This window comes from Echinops telfairi, unplaced genomic scaffold, assembly GCF_000313985.2.
Source record: "Echinops telfairi isolate 266 unplaced genomic scaffold, ASM31398v2 ScPeMD7_7469;HRSCAF=8507_1, whole genome shotgun sequence".
Taxonomy (NCBI): domain Eukaryota; kingdom Metazoa; phylum Chordata; class Mammalia; order Afrosoricida; family Tenrecidae; genus Echinops; species Echinops telfairi.
The window spans coordinates 109,698,420-109,712,503 of NW_022111373.1; the positions used below are offsets into that span (position 1 = coordinate 109,698,420).

The 14,084-nt window shown below is 43.5% G+C and overlaps 1 protein-coding gene across 1 annotated transcript in view; it reads left to right on the forward strand.

Moving 5' to 3' along the window:
• MROH2B (maestro heat like repeat family member 2B) overlaps positions 1 to 14,084 on the forward strand; it is a 95,396-nt gene that overhangs the window by 62,084 nt on the left and 19,228 nt on the right. Inside the window, exons 22-29 of the mRNA XM_013008393.2 lie at positions 410 to 436; positions 1,683 to 1,802; positions 2,024 to 2,103; positions 7,435 to 7,570; positions 7,669 to 7,764; positions 8,002 to 8,091; positions 8,519 to 8,639; positions 9,556 to 9,653. Coding sequence (XP_012863847.2) covers positions 410 to 436; positions 1,683 to 1,802; positions 2,024 to 2,103; positions 7,435 to 7,570; positions 7,669 to 7,764; positions 8,002 to 8,091; positions 8,519 to 8,639; positions 9,556 to 9,653 — 768 coding nt within the window. The remainder of the gene's footprint in view (positions 1 to 409; positions 437 to 1,682; positions 1,803 to 2,023; positions 2,104 to 7,434; positions 7,571 to 7,668; positions 7,765 to 8,001; positions 8,092 to 8,518; positions 8,640 to 9,555; positions 9,654 to 14,084) is intronic.

Genomic DNA, 14,084 nt, shown 5'->3' on the forward strand with positions numbered 1-14,084 from the left:
ATCGCATTGGTTAAATGTTTGAGTTTTAAACACAATTGTTGCAACAGAATGCACTGTTTTCCATTCCACAAGCATCTGCCCCTCTTACTTTTCATCGTTGTAGCTTTTCACGGCTCTTTTTCTCTAAAGGCCTTACCATTTTGCTCAGCACAATCCCTTTGAGACTGAGTGAGAAGGTGGAAGCCCAAAGATGGAGTACAGTGTCCTGGCCTCGGGTCCCTACTTACAACTCACACGAGAAAAGGGGTCTGCCGTTGTGTAAGGTCTCACTGAATAACAAGACCTACTGGAAGGAAGCAAGCACGTCCCTGGGAGGACCCCGTGTCCTGCTTCACGTCATCTTTGACACTGCTGAACGGATGCCTTTCTCCTACTCACTGAGCCTCTGCTTCTGTCTTTGATTTTCTAGGTGCTGGGCATGTCCGTGATGACCAAGGTATGAGGACGAATACATAAGATGATATCCATAGACATAGATATGTTATCATGTCAGATACACAGGTGTAAGCTCTGAAGCGTTGCTACGGGGGTTCCAGTTCTTACATGAATGAGTTTATTCCAAATAAGACACGTGGAAACATGTATCTGTGATCAAAGTGTGGTCACAGTCCTACCCAGTCCTGAAAATCTTGAAAGATTTTCTCCATGGAAAATTTCTAAAGGTTTTAAGTAAATGGAAACGGCATGGCGAGGAACGGGTCAGGAAAGTTACATCGTGTTCCCTCATGGCGAGGACCCCCTTGCTCATTCTTTAAGAGTATCAAGGGCTACCCTTTGATATGCCCTACAGCCCTGATCTTGACCCTTCAGACGTATTTTTGTCCCCCAAACTCAATGCACATTACAAAAGAACAAAATGTGGTGTAAATGAAAATGCCCGGCATTCTTCAGGGAAGGGTGAGATGGAAACTGTGTCATCAGCAGTGTGTAGACCTAGATGGAGGCCTTGTCGAGAAAGAGTAGCTTCACATTTTTAAAATACTAATACTATTTCAATATTTTGATATTTCATATTTGGGTTTAATAAAAGTTTCTATGATTTTGTAGTAATACTTTTTATTTACCCTTGAATATGTGTGTGGTGCTTATATACATCAAGTTCCTTTGATTTGATTCCAAAGAAACATTTACTAAATAACCCAGTTCTGAAGCCATGATTCGTGAGCTCTGTTAGAACAAAACAAGGAGTTTCTGCCTACATTTGGGTGTTTTAGAAGTTACACTGTAGTGATTTTGAACACTAGGTTGTGACCCACTAGTGAAGCATAAAATGAATGTAATAGCTAACCACCAGCAAATTCTTTTGTAAGGAAACAAAAGAGAAAGCAAAAGAATGCATCCCGAGGATAAGCATTTTAAAATATTTTATTTCACTTATATTATGATGTATGCATGTGAGTACTGGGTAGAATCGTCCATAAGAGTTCATACTGTGGCTTATGGTCATTACTGAAAGTCATCGCTGCAAAGAAGCTTCAGACTCTAGTGAAGAGAAAGAGGGTAGATTGATCTTGGTTTTTCAACTCCCCTGCTACGTCGATGGTAGCTTAGAGGTGGAGATGTCAATAGCAGCCAAAATTCTTGCTCTTGTCTGGACACATATTTCCATCTCAGACAAAACCTTTATTAATGTGGTGTGGTACCGGAGACCTTGCCTTGCACCAGAAATGCTTTTGATTTAGGACATGGATCTGCAAATGAGTTTCATAAGAAGCATCACGGAGATTGGCATTGCTATCCACGAAGCCCAGGAGCAGGAGTTCAAGTTTGCCCACAAGGAAGTGCTGCTCGGCTACATGCTTGTGAGTATGTAGAGAAGGCATCTCCTGAAGCCCCTGGAAAATTACATTACCAAGAGTCCAGGCCTCTATTCTGAAGCCTGGGTAAAATCAGCCAGCCCCAAACAACACAGATCTCTGCCGAATTCTGAATCAAGGGTTCAATGGGGGGCGGGGGCTGGGAGGTGGGGGCCGGTGGCTGAGGCACTTGGGAGGGTTGTTTCAGCTCCTTGTTTGTGTTGCAGGACTTCGTTAGGGATGAGCCCCTGGATTCCTTAGCAACCCCTATTCGGTGGAAAGCCTTAATCGCCATCCGATATCTCAGGTATTGTAGGTCTTGTTTTGCATCATTGAAATGATGTTTCTTCTTTTTTTTTCCAAAACCATTTTATTGGGAGTTAATATGGAGATATCATTCCATCACGTAAAGCAGTATTGTACAATTGCTACCATGATCATTTTCCTAACATTCTTTTCCTTTCTGAACTCCTTGACATCAGCTCCCTTTTACCCCTCCCCCCCACACACCCCCCACTGTACCCCCAGAAACCCTTATTCTACTTGCTGTCCCTGTAAATTCATCAATTCTGGGTTTCATAGACTGAAAAACAGAAAAAACATATAACAAAAATTTAAGAAGGTGACCCCCAATGACATACACATCTGAGATAAATAAACCCCAATGTGAATAAAAAAAATACATAACTGTTCTTGATGTGAATGAACTATTGAATTGTATGATATGTGAATAAAAAATACAGAAAATATTGAAAACCAGGATCATGCATCAGAGGGGGCAAATCAACTCACAAGGTTTTAACTGTTCAAGTCAGGTTTGTCATTCTGATCTTTTATAGTCGAAAAGATGTTTCTTATCCCTCCCTCCTCTCCTCATCATGACTTATGGACCAGTGCAGCACCTGGCACACACTCTCCAAAATGGGCATGGTTCATCAGAGGGCTCGAACTAGAGAAGTGTCTTCCCCTTTAAAGAGTTCAGAGCTTGATGGGAGGCTGGCCATAGGTTATTGACAGGGACGAACGAGTTTCTTGGCGGGCCAAATTAATGAGACATGGAGCGTGGAATTTATGTAGGGGGAAAAAGACATTTTTCTTCCATAGAGCATGGGTAAATTGTAGTGTTCCAGATCAGAATTTGTGATAGCTCTAATCGCATTCCAATAAGTCCATAGTAGCAAACCTGAAGAAGAAAATGCTTTTAAAATAATGTTTTTCATTTCTTCCCTGGCTTTTTAAATATTGATGGTGGTCTTCTCTTTCTTACTCTATTATTATTCTTACTGTTGTTATTTTATTCTTGCTGTTTTATCTTGTTTTTGTTTTTCATTGTTACTGCTGGGTGTCCCAGTCTGTGAAGCACAAAAGGAGTAGATGCAGAGAGATAATAACTGACAGATGGTTTATCGGGGATGTGGGGGGCTGAGATAGGAAGGGGATTGGGGGAGCAAACTTGGAATCCGGAAGAGGGGAGGGAGCACTGGAACTGATTGTGATTATGTATGTACAACTCATTTTAAAAGCGATTTAACCATGGAGGTATATGAATTGTGAATATTATATCAAGAAAACCACTGGGGTGGGGGGGATGAATGTTGATATAATGTGAAAAATGTAGACAAAGCCATTGAAAAGTATGTATAGAAATTGTTTAATGGGAAACTAATTTGTTATGTAAACTCTCCCCAAAACACAATATATATATTTTTTTAATGAAAGAAAGAAACTAGGAGGGAGAGCATACACCATTCCAGTAGGTTTTTAGAATCTGGAACAAAGAAGCATTTGGAATAGTTCAGCCCTAAATTGAAATCCTTGCCCAAGAGCCTTATGTTCATCATTCCCTGTTTCAGTCTGTTCACTCATTCACCTATGAGAAAAACATCTAAAACAATTTCCAAAAATACAAGGGTAAATTTAAAAATATATTGCTACTAGAGCTCCAGATCATACATACACATGTTATGTTTTGTTTAATGTGTTTAAATATGTCTCTGTGGTCCGTGAATGGCTTCAAACAAGTTCTCTCAGCAATACAACTGTTTCATTCGCATTAGGGCGCCGTGTTAGTCCAGGTCGACTAGAGAAACAAATTCATAGATACTCACATGTGTCGAAGAAAGAGCTTTATATAAAAGAGCAATTGTGTATTGTGAAAACATCAATGTACAAAAGCCGGACAAAAGCCAGTCCGGACCAAGGCCATAAGTCTGATATTAGCCCACATGTCTGATCTAGTCCATGAATTCCTCTTTCAACTCACGCAGTACATCCATTGGTGCGGAATGCAGGAAGATCATAGGTCAGTGGGTAGAAGGTATTGTAGATCCAGTGGCCGTGGAATCATCTCAACGCTTGCATGGGTGGGTCTGCACCATGTCTCCTCCAGCTCTTTGAGTGTCTCCGCAGGAAAGGGAAGGCAGAGAGTCTGGCAATTTATCTCTGTTGCGCATCCAAATGAGGTCATCCAGGTGTGCCCTGATTGACAGGCCAGATTCCATCCCTTCGCTCAAATTGACAGGAGATATGCCTTCCAAAACTAAGGTCCAATCAAAACAATTACTTTTGAGGGAATCTACTGGACCAATTAAATGCAAAGCAGAGAGGTCAGCTCAGAAGGTCTTGGCATGGTGACTGGTTTTTAGGATTCCAAGGAGATAATCTTGATACATTTTCACAAAGGATATGCGATGATCACAGGGCATGACTATAAAGAAGTTTTAAGAAAACTGAAAACTATATTAGTAAAAAAATGGCCAGGAAAAGTGTGCTGAAGATTTCCCCACCCCCTTCATTACAACGCTGCCTTTACTCGTGCTTCAAGGGTAACCAGGGCTGTGCTTTGAGCATTCAGTTGGGAAACTTATCCCCAACTACCCTACAACTCTGATCTTGTCCCTTGAGGTGTCTTTTTGTTCCTCAGACTCAAAGGACTTTTAAAGGAAATGTGGTTTGGGTCCCTCACGCATGCCAAACCTTCTGTTTTGATGTGTGTAAACTGAAGAATGCAGAATCTCTGGGGAAGGGTCGGAGACCTTGGAACAGTACTTTCTGAAGTATGTAGGCCTACCTGGAATATGTGTCAAGAAACAGTAGCTTCCCATATTCATACTTCTGTTTAATAAATGTTTCTATCATTTTTGTAGCAATATTTTTAACTTACCTGATGGGGCAATAATTCTACTTTGAAACTAATTGATCTCAAGCCTTTCTCTTCCTTCTGTGTCGTTTGTTCATGTCTGTTTATTCTAGGTGTTGTGTCTGGAAGAAATTCAGAAAAGTCCATGGAATTTCCCAATAAATTTCATCTTATAAAAAATATTTTTCAAAAAATTAAAATAATATATTTTATTGTCATGAAAGAATGAAAAAACACATCTTTAAAAAGAGAACAAGAAAGAAATAAGAGTTAACTGCTAAAATTTGGAAAGTACAGAAAATTTCTAAACATTATGGAAATCACCCATCATTTCCCTCTTGTTAACATTTGTACATATGTCCTCTAATTCTTTCTCTAACCATTCATTTTTATTACAGACTTAAGATCCCATTCTGCTTATGATTGGTTAAGCCTTCCTTTTCTTACTTCATCTTATATACTCCCACATTCTTTCTGAGGCTTCAGGAACATTTTAAATAAATTCCCAGTAGCTCATAGTATACCTTATCTCCATCTTATTGCTACATTTAATGTGTTGCCTGGTTTTCACATCTATAAATAATACTTAGTCGAACATTTTGTTGAATGTAAAAAGTACTCCCTAGACTTCTAGTTGATAATAGTTGGCAATTTGGTTCAGTAAATATTCTGAGTGGCATTTCCTGTAGAAAGCATTGAGCTAGGTCCTAAAAGGATAGTGATGAATGAAGTATGGCCCTTCCCTGAGGGAGTTTGAGCCTTCCCGGGGTAAAAATGGACACAAAGTGCACCCACATCATTTCTCTGAAATATGGTTAGAGGCACAATAAGTGAAGTCATGGGTTTCCATGTTAGCCTAGATGAGGAGGGGTTGAGGAAAGCTCAGTTAAATAAACCTATGAAGAGCTAAAGGAATGGGGTGGCATAGTGGGCTATGTGTTAGGCTGCTACTTAAGGTTCACAGTTGGAAACCAGCAGATGCTCGATAGGAGAAAGATGAGGTTTTCTGGTCCCATAAAAATTTGCAGGCAGTTCTACTCTGTTCTGTAGGGTCAATATGAGTCAGAATCAAGTAGGTGGCAGTGGATTCCATTTGGGGTTTTATTAAGAGCTAACCAAATTCTATCTAAAACAGTGTTGTTGTTTCTAAATATAATTCAAGCCACCTATGTCATTTGTGGTTTTCTAGTAGCCATTTTAGAAAATAAAAAAAAAACTGGTTAATTTTAAAATATAGTTTAGCTGATGCAAACCTCCAGTATATTATTATTTCAATATATTTGATCTTACAAAATGAATGAGATCATGTATATTACTTTTTATACTAAATCCTCACAATCCAGTGTGCATTTTAATAGTATAGCACATCTTAATTCATATAGCCAGACAGGGCCAGAGACAAAGCAAAACTCACTGCCATCTGCTAGGACAGGGTAAAACGACTCCTTTGAGTTTCTGAGACTGTAACTCTTTACGAGAGTAGGAAGCCCCATCTTTCTCCCACAGAGTAGCTGGTGGTTTCAAACTGATGACCTTGCACTAAGCCACCCAACCCATAACCACTATGCCATTGAAAACTAGTCTGCAGGGACAGAAAGTAGATCAGTGGTTCCCTGGAGCCAAGAGTGATGGAAGAAATGAACTGTAAAGGGGCATGAGGTGGGGTGGGGGGTGGAGGGTTGATAGAAATGTTCTATATTGATTGTAGTGGTAATTTCATGAATTTATATATCTGTCAAAGCTCATTAAATTGTGCATGTTAAGTAGGTCATATTGTATTGTGCATGGATTGTACCGCACTAGGGTGATTCCTAAAGTAAAAGCTAACAGTTGAGAGGACTCTTGAGTATATATCAATGCATCCAATAGAGTTTCCCAGCTAGTACTAATATGTACCCCTCTGAACCTTCCACCTCACCCACCATACCTTTCTTTCTTAGCTAATTTCATAACTGACACTTCTTGTTGTAATTTATGTTTAATAAAAATACATTTTCGTATTTATGGAATAGTTTCATTTTCTGAACTCATGTCCAAGTTTGGCCATATCCTTATGCTGACTGTAGTAGAAAGAAAGAAAGAAGAGAGAAGACAGAGAAATAGAGGGAGCCAGAGGGATGAAGAAATACTAGATAAAATTCTCTAAGAAAGAGAGGACATGCAGATCAATAGGACTTGCTGCCTCAGACTTAGAATCTAACTGGGGAGATCTCTTGCATGCACAGAAACACATTCTGGGGGGCGTGGGGAAGTAGGTTAAAGTTATCCCAGATCATACGATAAAATGTTTAGTAATACAAAATGAGCGATGGTTTATATATCACTCTAATAAATGAGGCCTGAGGCACATTGACAATTCTCACCAAGGCAGTTTGATCCCAAACTTACCTTCAACATCCCCCAAAATGTCTTTGACCTCTTTAGAATTGATTGGCATAGGTTGGGCTACGTGTTGTGTGTCATCACAGCACCCACGCCTCTGTATGGTTCTCATTTCAGTAAACTGAAACCTCAGCTCTCCCTGAAAGATAATCTCAGTATTCTTGAAGAGAATATTCGAAGGCTGCTGCCTCTTCCATCGCTGGAAAAACTCAGAAATGAAGGTCAAACTGACCAGGACAAGGAGCACATTAAAGTAAGTTGGGGGCAGGCTGAGCGGCGCGGGCCCAAGTCCGCGGTGGGGCTGGATGCTCGCCCCGGCAGCTTGCGCTTCACTCGCGCCTCTGCTTTCAGTTTCTGTATGAACGCTCCATGGATGCCCTGGGCAAGCTTTTGAAGACGATGATTTGGGACAATGTGACTGAGGAGGCATGCCATGAAATGTTTAATGTGAGGCAGACCCCACCCCTCTCACGTGGACCCCCGTACCCCCGCCTCTCCTCCAGTAAGGCCCACCAACTCAACCTCGACCTCTTCCTGGGCGCTGGACCCCTTGACCCTCTGAACCCACAGCAGAGGGCCAGGCCGCTTCAGCATGATCCGTGGGGTGGCGGGTACCCTGTAAAGAAAGAGAAATGAGGACTCTAACGAATGCTAAGCAAAGGATGTGTATTCTTGGACCAACAGCTTCTCCGAATGTGGCTTGTTTCACCGCGAGAGTGGGAGAGAGAAAGAGCCTTTCAATTGACCGCAAAGATACTAGAAAATGATGCTGAGGTAAGTGAGCCAGGAAGTGACACTGTGGGGGGCTGATTGTGAGAGGCCTGTGGGAGGTTCAAGCTCCGCCAGCCCCTCCAGAGATGTCCCCTAATTCCTGTCAGGGCTCACACCCCAGAAGGTGGTCCTTGGGTTCTCTTTGCCGCCTTCACTTTCCTTTTGCCCTAAAAAAGTCGGGCATTTTGAGAAGAAAGTTCAAATGCTGTTTGCATTTTAAGACCCTCCAGGCAATGAATGTATAAATGCGCTTTACACAATTGATGTGTGTATGGATTGTGATAAGAGTTGTATGAGCCCCTAATAAAATGATTTTTTTTTTAAAAAAGACCCTCCAAAGAGAACGTGAGGGGATGAATGCCTCGTGTTGGGAATTCCCCAGGACACCCCGGGCCACCCCCTCACATTGGGGTGCCTCTTTCGCCCACAGGCTCCAGAAAACTTTAAAATTGGCGCTCTTCTCGGGCTCCTGGCTCCGCACTCCTGTGACACGCTGCCCACCATCCGCAAGGCAGCGGTTAGCTCAGCCATCGGGCTGTTCTTCATAAAAGGTGAAACGAAAGATGGGACTCCTATAAGGGAATAGAACTGACCCTGCTTTTCTTTGGGGTTCCCCTCCGGCTTTTCCTACGCATGCCTCTCTCTTCCCTCTCCATTCCCCTCGCCTTCCTCCTCTCGGCCAGCAGTTTCTGAGTGCTAATACTCGTATATGTCACAAGTCCCCGGGTGGTGCACACGGTTAAGAACTCAGCTACTAGCTGAAAAGCTGGCAGTTCAAACCCACCCGGAGGAGCCATGGAAGAAAATTCTGGGGATCTCCTTCCAAATGGTCACAGCCAAACCCCCTAGGGAGCACTCTGACCACAGGTTCACCCTGTGTGGAAACTGGCTCCGCAGCTACAAACAGCAGCAAGAAGAGCAGCGATGCCACGGGACTTGTCTGCCTGGAGTCTCAAACCCTTCCCCCCTCGGGGGCTTTGTCTTTCCGTTTTGTTGGGGATGGTTTTAAAGGCATGAGCGCAGGGAAGCGCTGTAAAGACCCATTGGAGTAGACGACATGCTGTGAGAGCCGCCTATTTAAATTGGGCATATTGACAGCACTTCCTCTATCACTCGGTTTTCTTCCTGAGAAAACTGCACGGATAACAATGATAACTCTGATGCTGAGTGACTTTCAAAGTTCTCCCAGGGAAATAATTTGCTGCGGGTGTTTTCACCCCGAGTAGTGGAACCTCCACCTGCCCACCCACAAGCACCAAGAGTTCACCGTCAACCCATGGAACGTTAGAATCTCAGTCTCAGACTAAACCCAGCAAAAATGACTCCTGACATTGGGTGTGCACAATGCCATATAAACCAGGGACCCTCCACCAGAGTTCACGTCCAGAGCCCTCTCTTCACTCAGCCAGCCTCTTCAAGCCCCTCCTGGGTCCTCGAGCTCAGCTATTTCCTCTCCCTTGTCCACAGGCATACCCCTGGATATGGACAGGTTTCAAGGCATGCAAGAAGGGGTGGGGTGTGATGACGCCGAGGTCCAGATCAAGATTTCTTCTAAACTCGCGAAGGTAATTGGTGTGGGAGACTGGTTTAAGGATGAGAAGAGGAGTCTGGGCTGATATCCAAATCAGGAAGCTGTGTCATCCTCACTACAGACACAAGCAGCTGTCTACCTCTTTGAGCAATTGAAAGACCCTTTGATCCACTCACTCTTTGACTATGGGTGCCAGTGCGAAGCAGCACAGCTACTGACCAGGCTGTACTCCAGAAAACTTTTCCTCAAACTTTGGGAAGTACGTGGGTGGAGTGGAAGGATCACAGGCATTGCAATCAGATCAGATGCACGCTGTGTGCATGGCTAGAAGCTCAATCTCCTCATCTTCAAGGAGAGAGAGCATTACAGTCCTCTCAGGGCTGGTGTGAGAGTGGCCAATTCCTTCATTTATTCAAGTATTCATTCCTTCACCGTATGTCTCCTTGGAATATAACATATGCTTGGCCACATTCTAAACTCTAAGGATAAAAGGGGGGGCCTCTGCCTTCGCGGAGCTTATATCCATCCACATAGAGAGTCCGACTGATGAATATAATGTTAAGCATTGATAACTGAGAAAAATAATAATAAGGCCAAATAACGGACTAAAACTAAAGGAGGTAGTCACTCTGAGGAAGTGAACCAGGGACACATCTGCCAAAAGGCATTCGGCAGAGGGGACACAGCTAGTACAGGGTTTCTGCGACAGAAAAAAAGATGGGAAATGAGATCTAATAACCCAGGATGATTCAGGGGACTCTTGTTAAGGACCTTAGCTCACACTCCAGTTGAAACCAGGAGCCTGTGGAGAGTTTTCAGCCAAAGAACTGGGGCCATGATGTATAATTATGTCATTGAAAGCACAGAGGCACGCCATGTAAGGGTGGCATCATTTATAACTGAGACATTGTCATTTATGTGTGTTTTATAACGGGGAGGATGTCTTGGTGGTGTAGTGGTTACACATTGGGCTGTGATCCACATGATTGGCTGTTTGAGACCACCGGCCCCTCTGTGGGAGAAAGACTGGGCTTTCTACTCCTGTAAACAGTTACAGTCTCAAAAACCCACAGGAAGTCGTTATGAGTCAGCATTGATACAATGGCCGCGAGTTTGATAGGGCAGGAAGAATGAATTATTTAATATGCCTCTTCTTCCTAAAGTCTCTGGAACTCTCACCAAATGACCCTTTCCTGCATGGGTCTGGGTAAGAAGTGGGGAAAGACATCTGTAGGATTCATCTTGAATAATTGTGAGTGCCGTCCTGCTGCACATAAAACAAGCCTTCTGAGAAACAGGTGGGAGGGGTGGGGTTCACTACCAGAAAGAGCTGGGAGTGGAGCACAGCCTCTGGGCCCTGAGATCCCTGTGCAGTGAACCTCCTTGACCCAGAGGATGGCTGTGTCCACACGATTAACAGCAGAACCAAGAGTCAGAGCATAAGACAGCGTGGTGGACTTCCTAGCCCGCAGAACAAGTAGCTATGTGCTTTGAAGCATGGGGTTGGCTTATGAAGTGGGATACTTCTGGGCCTTTAATGGTGGTGGGGGTGGGGAGCACCTGGGCTTGCTGACCCACGGAGATGGAGCTGAGTGCCTGCCAGTTGTGGCTTACTGGAGTGAATGCCTCTGGGAACATTCAAGGAGTTGAGTTCACTAACCCATGGAGATTGAGCTGAAGGCTTCTGGGTTAGGATTTATTGAATGCAGAAACCTGATGTCCTTTTCCAGGGACAGTTCTCTCCTGGTGGTCTCGTGGGACCACAGTATATGAGACAATGTCTTGCTATCCTCTCTTCTAAGGAGCAAGCTGGCTGTACTTCTTCCAAGATGGATTTGTTTGTTCTTCTGCTAGTTCATGATACTTTCAATATTATTCTCCCCCACCGAAATTCAAATGCCTCCATTATTTCGCATTCATCCTTATTCAATAATGAACAATCACATGGGCATGAGGTGATTTTAAATAGCATGACTTGGGTCAAGTGCTTCCTAGTTCTCAAAGCAATGTCCTTGTTTTTAAACATTTTGACTAAGTATTGGGCAACAGATTTGCCCAATGCAATACATTATTTGATCCCTTGACTGCTACCTACTTTCTTGAGCATTTATTGTAGATCCAAGCAAGACAACATCCTTCACAAACTCAATATTTTCTTCACAATATTTCCAATTAGTCCAGTTGTGAATATTTTAGCTTTCTTTACATTGAGTTGCAATCCATACTGAAGGCTACAAGCCTTAATCTCCAGCTGCAAGTGCTTCAAGTCCTCCTCACTGTCAGCAAGAAAGGCTGTGTCAGTCCCCTCTCCGCCCAGAAGAACTCATGTCAGAGGACAGCACTGAAGCTCCAGCTCCAGGAGAGGGATGTGTCTGATCAGAGCACATAGGAGCCAACGAGGGGGGAGGAAAAAAGAGTAGAGCACATCCTGGCCCACCAAGCCTTGAGGACAATATGTCTGCTCAGTGCAGCCAATGCACAGAGAGGACCCTAGGGCCAACCCCACTGTGAGACACGACATTCCTCACTGACTCATAGCACCACAGGGGACAACACTGGAGACACACGGCAGGAATTGTGCCCGCCCTGATCCCACCACACCAAGGCAAGATGCTGGAGGTGTGCAACAGAGCAGCAAAGGGAACAGAGCAATGAAGTCCCCAAAGAACACCAAAAATTGACTGTGGGGCCAGGGTGTGGCGTCCCATTAGACTCCACTGGAAATCACTTGTAAAGGACCAAAAATAGACCTTGGACTATTTATAGGCTTTTCTTTTTCTTTTCTCTTTTTTTTTGTTGCCATTTTGTTGTAACTATTGTTTTATTTTCTGTTGTTGCTTTGTTGTGCTCGGTCTTGAGATTGTGCATATTGTTGTCGCTGCATGTCTATCTGGATGGGAATAGGTTGGAAGAGAGAACAACAGGATGACAGTTCCCCGGGGAAACATGGGAGAGGGGCAGGTGGGGAAAAGGAAGTGGGTGTTAACAAACCCAGGAACAAGGGAACAACGAGTGATCCAAAATCGATGTCAAGGAGGGTGTAGGAGGTCTGGTAGGACTTGATCAAGGGCAATGTAACCGAGAGGAGCTACTGAAACTCAAATGAAGGTTGAACATGATAGTGGGACAAGAGGAAAATAAAAGGAAATAGAAGAAAGAACTAGGAGGCAAAGGGCATTTATGGAGATCTAAATACAGGCATGTACATAGGTAAATATATATGACGATGAGAAAATAGATCTATGTACATATATTTATGGGTTTAGTATTAAGAAAGCAGATGGACATTGGGCCTCCACTCAAGTACTCCCCCAACAAAAGAACACTTTGTTCTAATAATCCAGCACTCTGAGATGCTCACCTTCCCGACATAATTTGATCGCTGAAGACAAAGCGGGTGCATAAGCCAACATGGAAGAAAGCTGATGGTGCCCGGTTATCAAAAGATATAGCATCTGGGGTCTTAAAGGATTGAAGATAAACAAGCAGCCATCTAGCTGAGAAACAACAAAGCCCACATGTAAGAAGCACAGCAGCCTGTGTGATCATGAGGTGTTGATGGGATGAGGTATCAGGCATCAAAGACCCAGAGCAGAAAATCATAATGTGAATGATGTGGGGAGTGTGGAATGGAGGCCCAAAGCCAATCTGTATGCAATTGGACATCCCCTTACAGAAGTGTCGTGGGAAGAAAGACAGGCCAGTCAGGGTGCAGTATAGCACCAATGAAACATACAACTTTCCTCTGGTTCTTTAATGCTTCCCTCCCCCACCCACTATCATGACCCAAATTCTACCTTATAAATCTGGCTAGACCAGAACATGCACACTGGTACAGATAAGAGCTGGAAACAGGGAATACAGGACAGATTAACTCCACAGGACCAATATTGAGAGTAGCCATACCAGGAGGGTAAGGGGAAGGTGGGGAGGAGAAAGGGGGGACCGATCACAATGACTTATCTATAACCCCCTCCCAGGGGGATGAACAACAGACAAGGGGTGGGGGAGACACCAGACAGTGCACAAGACCTGAAAAAATAATAATTTATAAATTATCAAGGGTTCAGGCAGGGTGGGGAAGGAGGAGGGGGGGGGGATGAGGAGCAGATACCAAGGGCTCAAGTCTGATGCTTTTGATAGGACTTGATTTTTGGATAGAAGAAAAAGGAAATTTCTCTTCTTCAGAGCATATTTACTTTATCAAATGGACCCGAAGACCAGGGAAAATGTACCTCTTCCATGACTTCGTATAAAATGTCTACCATGGAACACTGCATAATTTTACTGGGTTCTCTCAAGTCTAGTCATTAGCTTCTTATTAATATTTACACCCAAGCCATGGAGAACTCCATAATTTCTTTCTTCCTTCACTCTCTAATCTAATCCATCAGCAACTCCTCATGGCTCTGTCTTCCAAATCTAGGCATCGCCCTCTCAACTGTCAGCCTCTGAATGCAAGTGA